This window comes from Kogia breviceps, chromosome 6 (assembly GCF_026419965.1).
Source record: "Kogia breviceps isolate mKogBre1 chromosome 6, mKogBre1 haplotype 1, whole genome shotgun sequence".
Lineage (NCBI taxonomy): Eukaryota > Metazoa > Chordata > Mammalia > Artiodactyla > Physeteridae > Kogia > Kogia breviceps.
Genome location: NC_081315.1, coordinates 75,943,728 through 75,961,212, shown reverse-complemented (window position 1 = coordinate 75,961,212; position 17,485 = coordinate 75,943,728). Strand labels below are relative to the sequence as shown.

The following is a 17,485-nucleotide window of genomic DNA, read 5'->3' as shown; positions in this document are numbered from 1 at the left end:
ATATTCAATAAAATATTCACATAATTGTATAAAGATCCACTACTATAAATGCAAGAAGTATGAAGGAGCCTAAAATAAATTGTTACTGTCAAGTTGTTACTATCATTACCAACTTGAAAGGTTTAATCATCTCATTGACTAATTCTCTAATAAATGCTTAAGCACCAACAATATAGCACATATAGTTCTAAGCCAAGGAGAGAGAATGAGGAGCTGGACAAATATGGTTCCTGCCCCATGACGCTTACACTTCAACAAGCTAAATTCAGCACAGCCAAAGCACTTTGAGATACCTATATATGATGTACAAAAGTCGTAGCTGTTTGAAAGTCAAAAATACAAAAACCAAGGACTGTCTCCAAATGGTCGTCTTACAGAACTGCTGAAGGATAAACCAACAGTATTTATAAAAGGCTTACCATAGTTCATTAAATGAACTTCTTTGCTTCCCACCCAGCTACTTCCCTTCCTTCCCCATTCTGCCCTTTAAAACATTACTTTTGTTAATGCCTCCAAGCCTTCACATTCATTGTGTGTAAAGAACCTTAGCTGTCTGGAAAACTGCACTTAAGTAAATCTGATACCATTCAATAGCACCCACCATGAGGTCTCAGGCTTCTCTAGGGGCTAGATCCTATATACTTGGATGTCTACAAAAACTTAAAAATAAATGTATTAAAAAATTTTATCTAACCTGCTCCTCCCACCTTACCCATATATGGTAATACACTGTTATATACACACTGAACTACTCTAGAAAGCTCCAAGTCACTGAATCCTTTGTCTCCCTTTCCATCTACAACCAACCCATTACCCATGTTATTTCAATTTATTATTCACTCAAATATATCGAATTCTTCCATCTATCCCTATATTACTGCTCCTGGTTTAGTTTGGACTATCACTGCATCTGGATGATTACTTCAAATCTATTAACTAAGTTCTATCTAGTCCATCTCAACTACTACTGCTAGAGTTATATTTTCAAACAATGTGACCTGCCTAAAAACCTTTAAGGGTTCCATGATGACACAGCAAAAACATCCTAACTCCCCTCTTCTGTGATTTCAAGCATCCTCTCTCATCTACCTTATCCTCCAGTCTTGTGGTTCACCTAAGTCATGCTTCCACTACATCTAAGTAGTTTCCTCTGCCAAAATCATCAGTCCTCTTCCTTTTGTCTCGAGAATTATTCAAACAAATTCATATATTACCTCCTCTAGGATCTTTTCTTCAACACATGCAGACTTTTAGCAACTGCTTTCTCAAAGCTTTCAAATCACCCTGTACATGTTTCTATTCAAGCACTTACACTGCAAGAAAAGTATCTGCTCACATGTTTATCTTCCTCACTACTTTTGATAAATAAGGACAGTTGATATTCCCATCACCAATTATTAGAGTGCCAAACAAACTGCCTTTGAAAAGTGTTAAAGAATGAGCGGCTGAATTTCAAAGATACAGCTAAGAAACCACTCCTCTATACAAGGTAAATTATTCCTACCCTAAGATTTGATTTTCCTCATACCTTACTTACAGATACAATAAACTCTGTAACAAAAGTATGTCGCCTAAAAAAAATTCTAGTCTTTACCTTCTAACAGCTTATAATAAACCAATTTTGTATTGTTCCTTGAAAACAATTTGCTCTTTAAATTTGCCTCTGAAATACTGTGCACAAAGTAAATATTGATCAAATTTTATTTTCTCCCTGGATTTCTTTCAGTTTTCAATGGATATATCTTGAGATATTAAGGTTAAACAAGCTTTATACACTTCAGAAAGATGTGTAACTTACTTTGAAATGCGTAAAAAATACAAAATAAGGTGCCTCTCTGGTGGCACAGTGGTTAACACTGTGCTCCCAATGCAGGGGGCCCTGGTTCGATCCCTGGTCAGGGAACTAGATCCCACATGCAAGCCACAACTAAGTCTTCGCATCCCACAACTAAGAAGCCCACGTGCCACAACTAAGAAGCCGGCAAGCCGCAACTAAGACCCAGCACAACTAAATAAATAAATAAATAATCTTTTTTAAAAAACACAAAATAAAAAAGATGGATTGATGAGTGGGTGGAGGCATGGAGATAGGCAGGTAGGTAGACAGACAGATAGGTGATAAAGCAAACACAGCAAAATATAAATTGTATAATCCAGGTGATGAGTAAATAAATGGGTGTTCACATCAATTCCTTAAACTTCGAGTGTTTGAAAATTTTCATAATGAAATGTTGAGAAAAAAAGTTCAAAGACAATTGTGTTTTTAACACGCAGTCAATTTAGTGAATAAACACTTTATTAAATACTTACTATATTTAAGGCAATGTAAGGAATAGGAAAATTCATAAACCACGCAAAGAATTTAGAATCTAAAGGTAATAAACACGTGCAAACATAATTCAATCCATGAAACGGGAAATTGTTATAAGAAATAAAGTTCAGATAAAGTACTATGGGAGTCTGTATGTACTTAATATTTGCATGCAAGTCCCACCCCAAAATTGGTCACATTAATAAAAAGTAATCACCATTTGCTTTAATTGTTCTGTACTTGAAAATACAAATAATTTTATATTAAATATAAGTATTTACTAAATATGCAATTGATTATTATAGTATTATGTTACAGTGTTCCTTCTGCATAATGCAGACAGATAAAGGTCTATTAGCATAAAACCTTACTAATATCACAGCTCAACACTAATTATTCACTTTAAGTGGGGATGAGAACATCAAGAGTTATCCTAACTTGAATAACTTAGTCTCTTCTCAAACCTGCTCCCTAAAAAAGTTGCTAGCGTCTTAAAATTACATCAGTAGTCATTATTACAATGCAAAACTGATCATGACAACTGAATTACCTTTAAGCTTCTTGAAATAACTTTTGAAAAAATTTCTCTACTGAAGAAATAAAATATTCAAAAGGATTTATGTATATATTGGTCCATTTCAGATAAGGCTGCTTAACGAACTATAGTGCAATTAATGAAAAGTTTACTTTATATTCCCAATGCACTAGTACCACATCATACATCCAATCTGATAAGGATAGAGAAAACATCAACTCATATTCTACCACCATAACAAAATCACAATCTGTACTGTATTTCCTTCCAATCTTTCTGTAAAATTCTTTATGTGCTCAGTGAGTCAATGGCAGTCCATTCACTTCATGCAGCTTTACAGACTATAAACTTTGAGACAACCTATTGGCATAAATAGCATACAGGATAATTAACCACTTGAAAAATACACTATGAAAAGCAAAAAGAAATACTTTTGATATTGTTTTTATCAGACAAAAAAATTAAAAACCTAAACTGAAGTCTGGATAAGTAATAAAATTTAAGAACAATATAGATGTAAACAGCAATTTAAGGTTTTCTAATTCTAATTAAAGAATCTGGGGACTTCCCTGGTGGTCCAGTGGTTAAGAATACACCTTCCAATGCAAGGGATGCAGGTTGGATCCCTGGTAGGGGAACTAAGATCCCACATGCCACAGGGCAACTAAGCCCACGCACTGCTACTGAGCCCACACGCTGCAACTACAGAAGCCCTCGCTCCACAACTAGAGAAGCCCACGTGCTGCAACACAGAGTCCATGCGCCTCAATGAAGATCCCGCGTGCTGCAACTAAGACCTAACGTAGCCAAATAAACAAATTAATTAATTTAAAAAAAAATCTGTATCACTCAATTCATTTGTAAAAACATTTCAATTTCAGGAATCAAAAACTGCTGCTTCCATGTAACTTTACCTAATTAACTTTATGTTTAAGAAAAAAATATTTTCATGGTGAAATTCCTTTTAGTCATGAGATATATTGATACTTTTTTTCGTGTGTGTGTGGTACGCGGGCCTCTCACTGTTGTGGCCTCTCCCGTTGTGGAGCGCAGGCTCCGGACGCACAGGCTCAGCGGCCATGGCTCACGGGGCCTAGCCGCTCTGCAGCATGTGGGATCTTCCCGGACCAGGGCACGAACCCGAGTACCCTGCATCGGCAGGCAGACTCTCAACCACTGCGCCACCAGGGAAGCCCTTGATACTTGACATATAACACTGTATTAACTTTAGGTAAACAACATAATGATTTGATATATATATATATATACTGCCAAAATGATTAGTTTAGTTAACATTCATTACCAAAGATAGTTACAAGTATTTTTTTTCTTGGGTCAACAGCTGTTACCTACTGTCTTAGCAACTCATCACATGACATTTTAATGAGCTCTTTCATATCATGGTAAGATGAAAAAATGTAAAAACATTGGAATCAACCACTAATTGTTTGATATAGACACACTACCTTTGATTTAAGCACACAGTTGTTACTTAAAAATATCTTACCCATACTGTGGTGCTCCCGTTTTAATGTCTCCTATAGTGACATGAACATCATCCTCATCATCATCACTGTCGCTATCACTATCATCTTCAGTCTCTGTCACTTTCTATATAAACATAAACAACCACAAAATACACTCAATAATCCATTTCAACGTCCAATATGAATAACTGAAAAGGTAACCACTCTGCATTTTTTTGAGCTAATTCTAGAGAAAAAAGTTATACTGCTACTACCTACTTCAACTCATTTACAACTTTGATGTTCTGCAATGATAAAAAGGGATAAGAATGTGAAGTAAAACCTTTTTTCAACAGTCTTTTTGTAAATAAAACCACATGTATTTTTTCCTACTATTTATAACTGCTCCTCTTACACAAAGGATCTAAGGCAATGTACTAAAATACCTAGAAGATAAATTTTTTTTAAATATTTGAGGAATTCTTAGCAAAAAGAACATGAAGAGGAAAACAACTAACTTTAAGGGTCACAGTGTCACCGTTAAAAGCACCAAATAGTTAAAAACCAGCTCACTTATTCTTGACATTCATGTACACATAGAAAAGGCCCTGCATGCAAATGATTGAGGGAATACTTTGTTTCTATGAGTAAAAGTAGGGACATTTATGAAGGCTTTATTTTGGCTCTAAAAGGCTGTTCTGTGCTTAGTCACATAATAGTAAATTTAAAAAGTAGATCACCAAGGCTAAATACTTTTTTGTATACAAGTTCAAGCTTGCAGAATAAGAATTTCCTTCTTTTTACAAGATTAAAACGTTAAAATACTCATGAGACCAATGATTTGTTCACCCCCCAAAACATCACTTTTAACAGGCATAAGGTCAGACTGTCACTTATATAAAAAATAATTTTTGCTAAAAAACTTGACAAACTTGGGCTGAAAGACTCAATGTTTGCTTTGAAAACCAGGCTCACTATGATCTATCTAATTGACCTATGACCACTGGGTTCCTTGGTAGCAATAAAAATCAAGCCTTTGCACATGTCCCATTTCATCTGAACTCTCCTCCCACTATTTCTTCTCATGGTGACACTTTTTTGACAGCACCAGATGACACAGGAGATATAAAAGAGGCCCAATCATGCAAAACACTGGCAGTCACGTTAAATTTTGGTTTTCTTCCTAAGTGAACGGGAAGCTATTGATAAAGATTTTAAACAGGTAAGTAACCAGATCTCAAAGCCTTATGTTACCGGTTTAGGTACGCCATTTTCAGGAGTTTCATCTTCAATTCCCGACGGAGGATTAGCACTACAAACAACAAAAATAAGTACACAACTGGTATTACTTTTCTGAAGTACAGACGGAGCATACTAGTATTTTTAATCTATGTCTGATAGTTTCCTGAAATTACTGTCTCCACCAGAAATGAAAAAAAAAGGTAAAAACTGCCTGTCCTATTCTGCAATTCCTAATGCCCTACATAAAATGTGTACACTCAACACTGGAAGTACAATGGAATTGCCTCCACAATTTGTTAATGATGCCAAATTTGCAATTTGACGGTGGGGTATAATTTGAGTTTTTACATTTTTAAAATATGCATCATACTTAATCAATTTTATTTATCCTAAAACTACACTGAACTTCAAGGTACTCTAGGAATTGCCAAGGGCTATGTAACACACACAGTTTCCTCTTTTCCCTGGTGCCCAAGGAACTCAGATGTGCGGTATGATGACGTTAACTCAGTACTGAGTTAACACACATGCTTCTCCCTAGTTTTCTGTTTCATCAGTCTTATTGGATATATGTCCTTTGTTGTATAAAAAACAAATTTTAAGATTTTTAAAAAAGTTTACTTTCATGTAAGACTGCCTTCCAATTTGATACTAAGGAGCTCCAGACCTAATTTTGATGCATTAAAAAATAATTATTTTTAAAGCCAGTTAATACTTGAATTTGCCCTGTTACAACAAAATTGACATATAACAATAAACACTTATGCTCAAGAGACTCAAGCATATGGCCATTAACCATGAAATAAAACTTCTAGTACCACAGTGCAAATGGTTCCTTATATTTTTAATAAGTATGATTTTGAAAGTGGGAATTAACCATTAACCTCATTTTATAGATAAAGAAATTGAAATACAAGGCAACTGACAATTATCTAGTAGCATTTCTAGGAAAAATGTCCAGATGTTGATATAGTTCAAAGCTCTTTTCACTGGGTTTCTGCTAACCTCTTCTAAACTTCATTTTTTGTCAAGCAGTTTCTATATAAAACAACTTAATCTCTATAGTGGTATTCTGTAACACAATCTCCAAACAAAGCAAAATGAAGGACAAAACCTGAAAACTTATCTATTAAATTTTCATAGTTCTACTGCTTGACCCCCCACCCCCAAAAAATGCATTTATAATTATTCAGCACATTTCTCAGATATAAGTTGAGCTTGTTCTTTATGTCACAAAACAGTATGTTTAGCCACAACGTGGATATAAAACAAGACAATCAGAGACAGCACAGTGCAATGGTTAAGAACAGTTTTAACGATGGGCCAATCACAAAGAAGCTGGGGAAAACTAATAGCAAAGACTCAGCTCAGTTAGAGCAACGAAGTAGGTACCGCACTGGATAGTAGAACACAGGTTTGGCAGAGCTCTCTTCCCCAACAGACTTTTAAAAGTTTTATTCTCTATCACCATTAAAACACTAGAAACATGATAAACTTATAAGCTTTATCTATAAAAATAACATTTTGAGGGTAGATCTTTTCCTTTGGATGAAATAAACTTAATAGCTCTTCAAATAAAGTGTTAATAAGGAATATGAAGACACTTTGACAGTGATAGAGAAGGGAGAAGGGTTCCTCTCCAAACAATTTAATCAAGCTGTGTACTGGGGAATTAAGGAATATTTAATCAGAAGATAAGCTTCAAGAATTGTAGCCAAGAACTAATATTAACAAAGTAAAATAAAAATTAGTTCACAAAAATGTGTATCTGATTGTTATCATTAATTTCTTGATCAACTGAAAAAACAGGGTATGAAGAAACATTACTTTCATAACTATTAAACTACACAAATCCCAACTCTGTGGTTAACTGAGAGTAGAGTTAGGACCTGGGTTGGATATATCCATTTCAAAATTAAATGACAAGGGCTTCCCTAGTGGTCCAGTGGTTAAGACTCCAAGCTTCCACTGCAGAGGGCAGGGGTTCGATCCCAGGGGGATGTTCTGCATGCCACCAAAGGCGGACAAAAACAAAAAACCCTAAATGACAAGATTTCAGATGATACAGCAATGAATAAAAGAAAAAACAAACCAAAACAATAAATAAAAACCAAAAAAATCTTCCAACATAGGGGTATTTTTAAGCGAGGAACAATAATCTCAGCACCCCCTGAGCTGTTTCCACTTCTCATTTCTTCCCTCCATTAACTTTTTAAAAAATAACAGCTTTGAGATACAATTCATATACCACACAATCCACTCATTTGAAGTGTACAACTGAAAGGTTTTTAAGTATATTTACAGAATAGTGTATGTATATATGTATGTATCTAATTCCAGAACATTTTCATCACCCCAAAAAGAAACCTTATATATTTGTAGTTGCTCTCCATTTTCCCCTGTCCTGGTAACTACTACTTTCTGTCTCTCTGGATGTACCTATTGTGTACATGTAATATAATAAGAAATACAATATGTAGTTCTTTGTGACCGGCTTCTTTCATTTAGCATGTTTTCAAGGTTCATCCATGTTCTAACACATATCAGTACTTCATTTCTTTTTACTGCCAAACAGTATTTCACTGTATGGATATACCACTTTTCTAAATCTATCCATTTGATGGACACTTGGGTTATTTCCATTTTTTGGCTATTATCAATAATGCTGCTATATATGGTAGCTCTACGTTTAACCTTTAGAGGAACTATCAGACTGTTTTCCATAATAGTTGCACCATTTTACAATCCTACCATCAGTGTATAAGGGTTCCAATTTCTCCTTATCTTCACAAGCACCTGTTAACTATCTGTCTAGCCATCCTAGTGGGTGTGAAGTAGTATTTCCTCCTCTTTTTAAACCCAAATATTCTTTAAAAGTCCTTTTTGTAATCACGCCTCCCCCATTATAAGACACTAAGGGATCTGGTCAGTGATGTCAGCATATCCATGTACTTGTATCCATGAGCTTTTCTGAAATTTAGAATAAGTTTCTGGCTCCCTGATATGTTCTGTAAATGATAACTCAGACCTTTCTAGTAATCTAACAAAGGCAATCAATCTTATAACAAATTCATTAATCCCACTTTGAATTTTAAATAAATATCAAACATTGAAATTATAACCACAATGCATTACACCATCAAAAATATTAAGTTGTAAAAGTAGTTACCCAAGGAATTCTTTATTTAAAAAATTTTTTTAAGTTAAAACTTTTTTCTTAGTAGTCTGATGGTTATACTGTATACTCCACTACTGAGCTCATTTAAGAGTACAAAGTTACTTAATAGTGAAAAATATCCAAACCCTTACTTCAAAAACATTTTGTCCCCTGGGCTACTAGCAAATAAAAAGAATTGGTAAAAGATTACATCCTGAAATAGTAATAAACTATAAAGGACTCAGTGTCCTGCTATCTTTGTCAAAATGTAATCAAGCCAATGATTATAACAAAATAATTCTGACAATCTGTTGACAGAACCACTGTACCGCAATCTGCATAAGCATCAACAAGAAATTTCACTAACCTGGCATTTTCTTCTTCTGGCCTTTCAACTTCATTTTCATCTACCAAAAAAAATAAATAAATAAATAAATAAAATTAACAAACAAACCACTCTTAAAGAAACCAGTATTATGAAAATCTGAAGTGATCATCACAAGCACTAACCTAGGTCCTTTGCCAAATCACTGTGCACATGCACGTCCCATGGGCCTATAAGCACATTCAAAGTTAGATCACCTTATAATGACTTAACAAGATATGTTTTTTATGAAAAATAAAGAAATAAAAAAAACAGACTTTACTTCTATAAAAATAAACTTAAGAAGTATTAAAGATTTCTAGACCTTTGTAAAAGAAACCCTACACATTTACATTTCAAACAGTACTATGAATGCTAAATCTTGCCGCCAAAGATAACGTATTTTACAAGTTTATCAAAATCAAAGTTTGTCGAAGTCACATCATCAAGGAGCTGCGTGGTGCCCAAACGTGCACTTTTACTAAACTATCCTAAAGACAATCAAGAATACGCATTTTAGGCAAGGAACAAAAATTAACTTTCAAATCTAGTACCGGCAACAGACAAGAAGGGACTGTGACTTCATAGAAGTTAAAAGCCAGATGTCAAACAACTCCCTTTCAAGGGGGAAGTAAAAGATGCAGTAAATTTATTTTCTTTAAAAGATATACACGAGGTGATACTGAAAACCATAAGCCTAAGGGACATGAGGTACTTCTATGTGGGTTAAAACGCAGTCTCTTAAAAAAGAAAAACTTCACCTTAATACAGGAGAAATTCGGGGTTTTCTTTATGGGCCATAATGTATTCCATCTCTTTCTTTCTCTCTCTTTTAATTAATTATTTTTAAAGCACGACTTTCACACAAGGAGGTACCCTTGCAGGTGCATTCCATACAAACTGACCATCAAGAAACAAGACGTTAGTTTTACAGCATCAACTTTATTTAGCTATTATTACAGAATGGCTGTTCCTGGGACAGGAAGGGCATCCCACAGTCAAGGGCAAGAAGAGACACACCAACACAGCTTAGAATCAATATAAGAAAACAAGAGGAAAGAGCACAGAGGCTAGGCGGCCGAGAAGCCTGGGCGGAGTGGACGGCTAGGCTGGGAGCCCGGCCCCTAGCCCCCTGCCCAGCGGGGTCCCAGCCGCCACCTGGTGGGTGCGCGTTGGGGGCGTGGGCTGGGCGGGAGGAGGCAAGGGGGGCGGGAGACGCGTACGCCGCGCTCGGCCTAAGTCAGGCCGCAAGAGGCCCTATCCAAGAGGCCCCATGCAAGAGGCCCCAGGCGGCGGCGTGAGGGACCCAGGACGCCAGCCGTTTGCGGGCCGGGAAGGGAGGCCTGAGAGAACCCGGGAGAGAGAGAAGGGACAGGAAGTTCCGTACCGCCATAGAGCCACTCTTCCTCCTCATCCCCTCCGGTCCCGCCGCTCAGCTCCGACACTAGGCGCTCGACCTCGCCGGCCGACATGGCCGCCCCGAGCACAACTTAAAGGCGGCGATCAACAGCCCCCTCCAACCCTTCCCCAGCCTCGCTGCCCGGTGTCTCGAGAGGGGCGCGAACACGCCAGCGAGCGAACGAAGAAGGCGCAAGATTTCAATCCGGGGTAGATGGCCCCGGCGGCGGAGGCGGCAAAGAACACGACTCCGGTGCCGCTCCGCCCGCGCACGCGCACAAACAGCAGCACCCAAGCAGCGCGGAATCTCTAGGTAGCTTCGCTTCCGCCGCGGCGGCCACCTGAGCCTGGTTGCGCCTGCGCACCGTAGTTGGCCCCGCCCCCGCGGGATCTCGCTTGCCTTTTAGCGTGGCTTTCTCCCGTGACGTCCCACGTAGGCTACGATTCCCCTCCCCCAACGTTCCTTCTGATAACATGTATTGCTTTTGCTGGAGAGTGCACAGTCGTTACTTTCTGCATGTGCTTGCTTTCTAGTTTTGTTTTGTTTTTTAAAAATATTCCGGAAGGCCTTGTTTCATTCTTTACTTGTATCAGAATTGATCCAGAATTCTTGCCTTATCAGTCCCTGTTTCTCATTAGAGAAGAAATCATAATTCATGCCCACTTTCCTGAAAAATTAATTTTAACAGCAAACAAAAGCCAAAGTAGAAAATGAATAATGCATTCTCTTTGTCAAAAAGTCAAAGACCGTCTCATCCACTATCCTTCTTTCCAGAAGTAGCCCTTGTTTTTCTGTTTCATGTGCAGCGTTATGAAATTTTATACATATTTGCTACACGTGTATTGTTTTGGTGAAAGAACCTGAGATTAATGAGTCTTAAGGTGTACAATATTGTCTGTATCATTGTGTAGAATTTTTTATTTGATTGGTTGGTTTGGTTTTTTTTTTCCTCAGCAGTGTCTTGGAGGTCCTTTCCATATTTGTGTATGTCAAACTATGTTCATTTTTTGAGTGCTTCATCATATTTTTTCGTTTATTTATTTAACAACTATTGAATATCTGCTGTTTAAGAACTTGGGAAATAAAAGGATGGGTAAAGCACAGCCCCTGCCCTTGGAGAGCTCTCAATTTATTGAGAAAGGCAGAAGGGTGGTAAACAATTAACTCACCTACAAGGGAAAAGTGGGTCTTAATAGAAGCACAAAGTGTTTTATACCACCAATGCCACACCATCTCATGCTATTTAAGCAAATCATGTGGTTTTAATCTCCCTAACTTTTGAACATTCCTCTACTGCTATTCTCAGCCTCCCTTATCTGAAGAGGATAATCCCTTTTGTATTTCTAAAGTCTTTTGAGATATAGTCAACTTTTGAAATCTTTCCTGAACCCCATTTCTTTATTTATTCTATAAATACTTACGGAGGGCCTACCAAGTCCCAAGAACTCTTCTAAATTATGTAGATTCAGCAATGAGTAAAGCAAAGTCCTTCCTCTCGTAAAGCTTTCATTCTAATGAAAGGGAGACAGACAATAAACATAAATGTACAGTATGTCAGATAGTGATAAGGATTATAAAGTAGGGTGAGCAGGAAAGGGGGACCCCGAGCAAAGTGATGAAGAGGGATAGGATGAAATTTTATATCAAGTGGTCGGGGAAAGCCACTCTAATGAGGTGGTACAAAAGTAGAGAACTGAATGGAGAGAAGTAAACCGTTGTGGATTTCTGGGAGAAGCCCTATCAGATGGAGAGAATAGGAAGTGCAAACACCCTGAGGCAGAAGCGTACTTGGAGCATTCAAAGAACCCCAAATGTAGCTGGAGTGGAGTGAGGGAGAGAGAGGATATATAGATGAGATTAGAGTTATTCTGGAGTGTGTAGTGCAGAGCTAATCATTCCTTTCTGCACACTATGCTGATTCCGTGGCATGTGTCTATCACATCATATAGTAATTATTTGACCACATATCTGTTTTCCTAAGACTTCACCAAATCCTCCCTCAAACAGAGCATCACAGGCTCTGGACGCGCAGGCTCAGCGGCCATGGCTCACGGGCTCAGCTGCTCCGCGGCATGTGGGATCTTCCCAGACCAGGGCACGAACCTGTGTCCCCTGCATCGGCAGGAGGACTCTCAACCACTGCGCCACCAGGGAAGCCCCAGGGCATCTTCTTATATGTCGTTCTAATTCCTGGTGTGGTGCCTAGCACTTAGGATATCTTCTTGACCTCTACTGACAGTAACAAAATGAAGATTTTACATTCTGCTCGAGAGTATCATAAGGCACCCACTCACAGTCCTGTCTGTTTATGTTTCTATTTATCATTCTATGAGTCTGTGATGATGGTTTCATGGGAGAACCAGCTGTCTTTTGCTGAGGAACCTCTTTCTCCTTTCAGCTGCCTGAAATGAGCTTGTCTTTCAAGGCATTACTTAAACTGAAGAATTGATGAATAATAATTGATGCATCAGAATCGCCTTCATGGTGGAGGTAGCATTTGAGCTAAGCTTTGAAAATGAAGATTTTCACAAGCAGAGAAGCCCATAAATCACTAATAACCACTCTTAAGAAACCTCTTCCTTCCTTGCTTCCATACTGAGTTCTTTGCCTGGATAGACTTCCTTAGTTAAAGGAATCTTTATCTCCCACCAGGGGAGACTTCAAAGATAGGTAGCTTGAAGATATTATATAAAATTATGACCTTATCAAACTACGATACTCCATATATTCTGATGATATTTGTTTTCCATTGTGTGTGTGTGTGTGTGTGTGTGTGTGTGTGTGTGTGTGTGTGTTGGTGTGTGTGTGAGAGAGATCTGCTCGTTCTTGGTGAAAAAAAAAAAAAAGCCAAAAACAACAAAGCAACAGTTTTAATGTATCTATCTCTGAGAAGTACTGAAAGGGAATGCTCAGTAGATGATGATTAAAATGATGACAGGAGGTAAAGATAAAATAAAAGTGCCTTGCTCAGTATTTAGTAGATAGTAAGTATTCATAGATGTGTTATGAATAGATATGGCATTTAGGCTCGACTATACTATTTGCTGCCAACTTTAGTTATGTCATTTCAATGTTCCTCACTTTCCTTATCAGTAAATTGATATATTAAAATAGCATTTTATACCCACTTCTTGGAAGGATAACAAAGGTAAAATGAAGTTTCAAATGTGAAAGCATTTGACAAGTTAGAGGTGACTGGTAAAAGAAGTTTCATATATTGAGGTAGGGGGAAATCATTCTGGCTTATCCGTGAGTTAACTTGAATTTTATGCTAACTAGCCTGTTTGTGGCCTATGAAACATACTTTGTACCTCTTTAATTATTAAAGAAAAGGGCACGTTGACCAGAAGTAAAGAATGTCCATGTTAAAAATAAAGATTAGGGACTTCCCTGGTAGTCCAGGGGTTAAGACTTTGTGCTTCCACTGCCAGGGTTGTGGGTTTGATCCCTGGTCAGGGAACTAAGATCCCTCATGCCACGCAGCCAAAAAGTAATAAATAAATAAATAAATAAATAAATAAATATTAAATGCCTCCCTTCCTGGAACACCAGTGCTGGTACTCCTTCAATGATAAGACTAACTTTCCAGGTGCCAAGGCCATACTATTCGCTGTGTACCTGCTGATATTTCTTCTTCTTTTTTGAAACCACGTAGGAATGTATCCCTGACTTGTTTGATGTTCTTCCATCTGATAAGACATAAAACTGTGCTGAAGAGTATGCTTCTCCAGAGCAGTTCCTCAGAATTATCTGAGAGGCTGTCTTCCAGTCTATAGTCCTCAGTTTGGCAAATAAAACTCTTTTCTATCCTATTATAAATTGTTTATTGATTATTTTCTTCAACATATGTTATGGTTTAGGGCTTTTGTCCTTTGAACATCCTAAGAAACTGCATGTGTAGAGTTTTCCTTCGTCTCTAGATAACACAACAAGGAATTAAGCCTCAATTATCCATCTTCCTCTGCATTCTGATATATTTTTACACTAAATTCTATGTTGCTAGTTGTTTCTGGCAATTGTATCATCTATTCACATCTACACTGCTATGTAAACTTCACATTCTTTAAGGGTGAAAACAAAATTTTTCTGTTCACCAGATTCTCCCTTACACTATCAAGCAAATGGAAAGTGCTCAGTAAATCCTTAAGTGTTGATCATGAATAGAGAGGACTTAGAAATGAGATGGAGATATGCTTGATTTTATGAGACTAGAAAATAATTGCTAGCTATTTTGAGCAGAAAAGTACAAATCACATTTAAATAAGGTAAATCTGATGATCTTAAGCATGCGACTTTAGCAAGAATTCATCTAACTCTGCCATGATGTCTGAGATCAAGAAATCAAATTTTTCCTGGGTTTTCTTCTCTTTTCTGTCTACCCTGTCCCCCAAGGTTATTTCATCCAACCCCATGACTTTTAATACTGTCTATGTGATATATATCTATGACCTCTCAATTTTCTGTCTACATTCTTAATTTATCGTTAAGCTCAGGACAAGCTGCTCACTCAGATGCTTCACCTGATGCCTCTCTTGGGTATTTAATAGGCATCTCAAACTTACGTCCAAAACAGAACTTGTGAATTCCCTTCCCAAACCTGTCCTGTCCCGCTTCTGTTCTCTCCCAAGCTTCTCCATCATATTATCAATAACCACCATCCAACCAGTTGTTCAGCCAAAACCTAAGGAATCATCCTTGATTCCCCTTTCCCTCTTGAGTCCCTCTCACGCCTATAAAAATCCATTAGCAAGACCTGTTACTTCTTCCTACAAAATATATCCCAAATCTGTCTACTTCTCTCCATCTCCACTGCCCCACTGCAATTCAAGTAACACAAACCCTTTAATAGTTTCCTGTTACACATAAAATAAAATCCAAACTTCCTACCGCGTGACCTATAAGCCCCTTCATGATCTGGCAGCCCTTTGGGTGGCATGTGGTTGTACAGGTTGTGTATTGCTCAACTTTATGCAGTTCCCCACATTTTCTCATTCCGAGTCACTTTTTGTCAACTCTTTAAGTGTCATTCCCTTACATACTCTGTGCTTATTCCCTCCCAGTTTCTTCAGGCCTGAATTCCAACTCTGTATCTAACTCTCAGTCCCTAACTTTGTTCTATTATATATACATGTCCCACATTCTCAGTATTTTAGCAGAGATATCTCTACTCATTCACTGAAACTGAAATCTAACTTCCCTCCAAGGACAGCACATCTCCTGATCCTTCTCTACTGTAGACCCACCATTTTTCTTCACCCAGTTGTACTATGGAGCCTGGAGGAAGTATTGCCATTTCCCTTGCTCTGGTTGGGCCACTACCAGGCTGTTATGGTGCCACTTTCTTTTGAAAATCCTCCTCCTTGCCAGTGCATACCTCCTTATTAACCACCTCTGCCTCTCTCTCTTCATTTCCCCTTATTCACAGATGATGCTGGGGTCTGGTACACAGTCTTCCGTTCCTTTACCACTTGGCATCATAACAAGTAACTTGCACATTCTGCTCGTCTGTTTTTTGATCTCCTAGAATCTAACTATTAAACAATCTTCATTCATCCATGTCAGCAGTCTGCATTTAGGGCCACACTATGGATCTCATTATATTCTAGAACTGTTCCCTCTTTGAATTTTAGGGGCCAAGCTACTTTCTTTGAACCTAATTTCATATTCTGCCAACTGTTTTTTTTTTAGATTCCATCTCACTTTTCCCTTTGCTGTCACTCACTACTGTTGACCACTCTATTCTTTTTGAAACTTGTTCCCTTCTTTTCTAGTTCCTAGCTCCTATTTCTTCATGGGCCACTCTTCAAATAGTACCTTCAAGCTATACTAAACCATTTGTAGCTCCAGAGAACATGTTGTAAGGTTTCATACTTCTATACCTTTGTTCATGCTGCACTCTTTGCTTGGCTGCCAGGAATGCTCCTCCCCATCCTGTACACCTGGTGAACACCTGGTTTTCTTTGAAGGCAACTCAAAACTTACGTCCTATATGAAACTTCTTCTGACCACTTCCCTTTTTGCTTCACTTAGTCAGAGTTTATTTTTCCCACTTTATAACTCTTGAACATTTTTTTTTAAGAAAAACATTGCTCTGGGACTTCACTGGAGGTACAGGGGTTAAGACTCTGTGCTCCCAATGTAGGGGGCTCTGGTCCAGGGGTTCGACCCCTGGTTGGGTAACTGAGATCCCGCGTGCCGCATGGTGCGGCAAGACAAACAAACAAAAAATTAAAAACATTGCTTTTGTAATGTTTTATTGCATTTGCTTGCTTTACATATGTGGGTTCTTTTATTTCAGATTCTTTTGAAGGCAAGACTGTGGCTTACTTCTATCTATATCCTCAGTGTCCAACACGGTGTCTGGAGTATTGTACATGTCCATTAAAAGTTGGTTGAATATATTATTTATTATACTGATATGAACTGAGCATTTATTCAACAAACATTTATTGAATACCTGTTATTTTCTAGTGTTGGGGGATACCAAGCTTCTAGCACACCATCTAGCAGAACAGATATGTTAAGGAAAACAGGTATGTTAAAACTTACCCCAGATACGACAAGTACTTAGGAGAGGTGTAAATTTTTCATGGATCAGGTAATATATCTTATTTTAATGGATCAGGTAATATATCTTATTAACCACTGTACTTTGGAGCATAGCTCAGTGATTACACTTAATAAGTGCTTTATAAATAGTGATTGAATGAACTGAACCTGTAAAACATTCTGGGCTCAATCTGTTGACTTCATTGTGCAGCTGTTTAATGTTCTAAGCTGGGATGGCTGGAGAGAAATTGAGAAATCATGAAGGTTTTTGGTGCCATTATAACGCATCTGGCTGTATTCTGTAGGCAACTGGGCCAGGAAAGGATTTTAAGCAGAAAAATGGTTGAACAAGCTTAGTTTACTAGGAAGCAAACTGAATGGAAGGGAGAAGAGATGGAAAACTGGGAAATGATGGGGGGGTGGGGAAGGTCACTGCTATTGTTCAGTTGACCGAAGACGGTG

The 17,485-nt window shown here is 37.9% G+C and overlaps 1 protein-coding gene across 37 annotated transcripts in view; it reads right to left on the bottom strand.

The window, feature by feature from the left end:
- Positions 1 to 10,845, bottom strand: part of FIP1L1 (factor interacting with PAPOLA and CPSF1) — a 65,295-nt gene extending 54,450 nt beyond the window's left edge. For 6 of the 37 annotated variants that reach the window (XM_067036083.1, XM_059067642.2, XM_059067653.2 and 3 more), the window contains exons 1-4: positions 10,463 to 10,759; positions 9,079 to 9,118; positions 5,567 to 5,624; positions 4,354 to 4,457 (exon numbers count right to left, since the gene is read on the bottom strand). In XM_067036083.1, coding sequence (XP_066892184.1) covers positions 4,354 to 4,457; positions 5,567 to 5,624; positions 9,079 to 9,118; positions 10,463 to 10,547 — 287 coding nt within the window. In that variant the 5' untranslated portion in view covers positions 10,548 to 10,759. Of the gene's footprint in view, positions 1 to 4,353; positions 4,458 to 5,566; positions 5,625 to 9,078; positions 9,119 to 9,221; positions 9,267 to 10,462 lie in introns of all 37 variants that reach the window. The other 31 variants (XM_059067641.2, XM_059067643.2, XM_059067665.2 and 28 more) reach the window with 21 other exon arrangements.
- Positions 10,846 to 17,485: the final 6,640 nt, after the last annotated feature.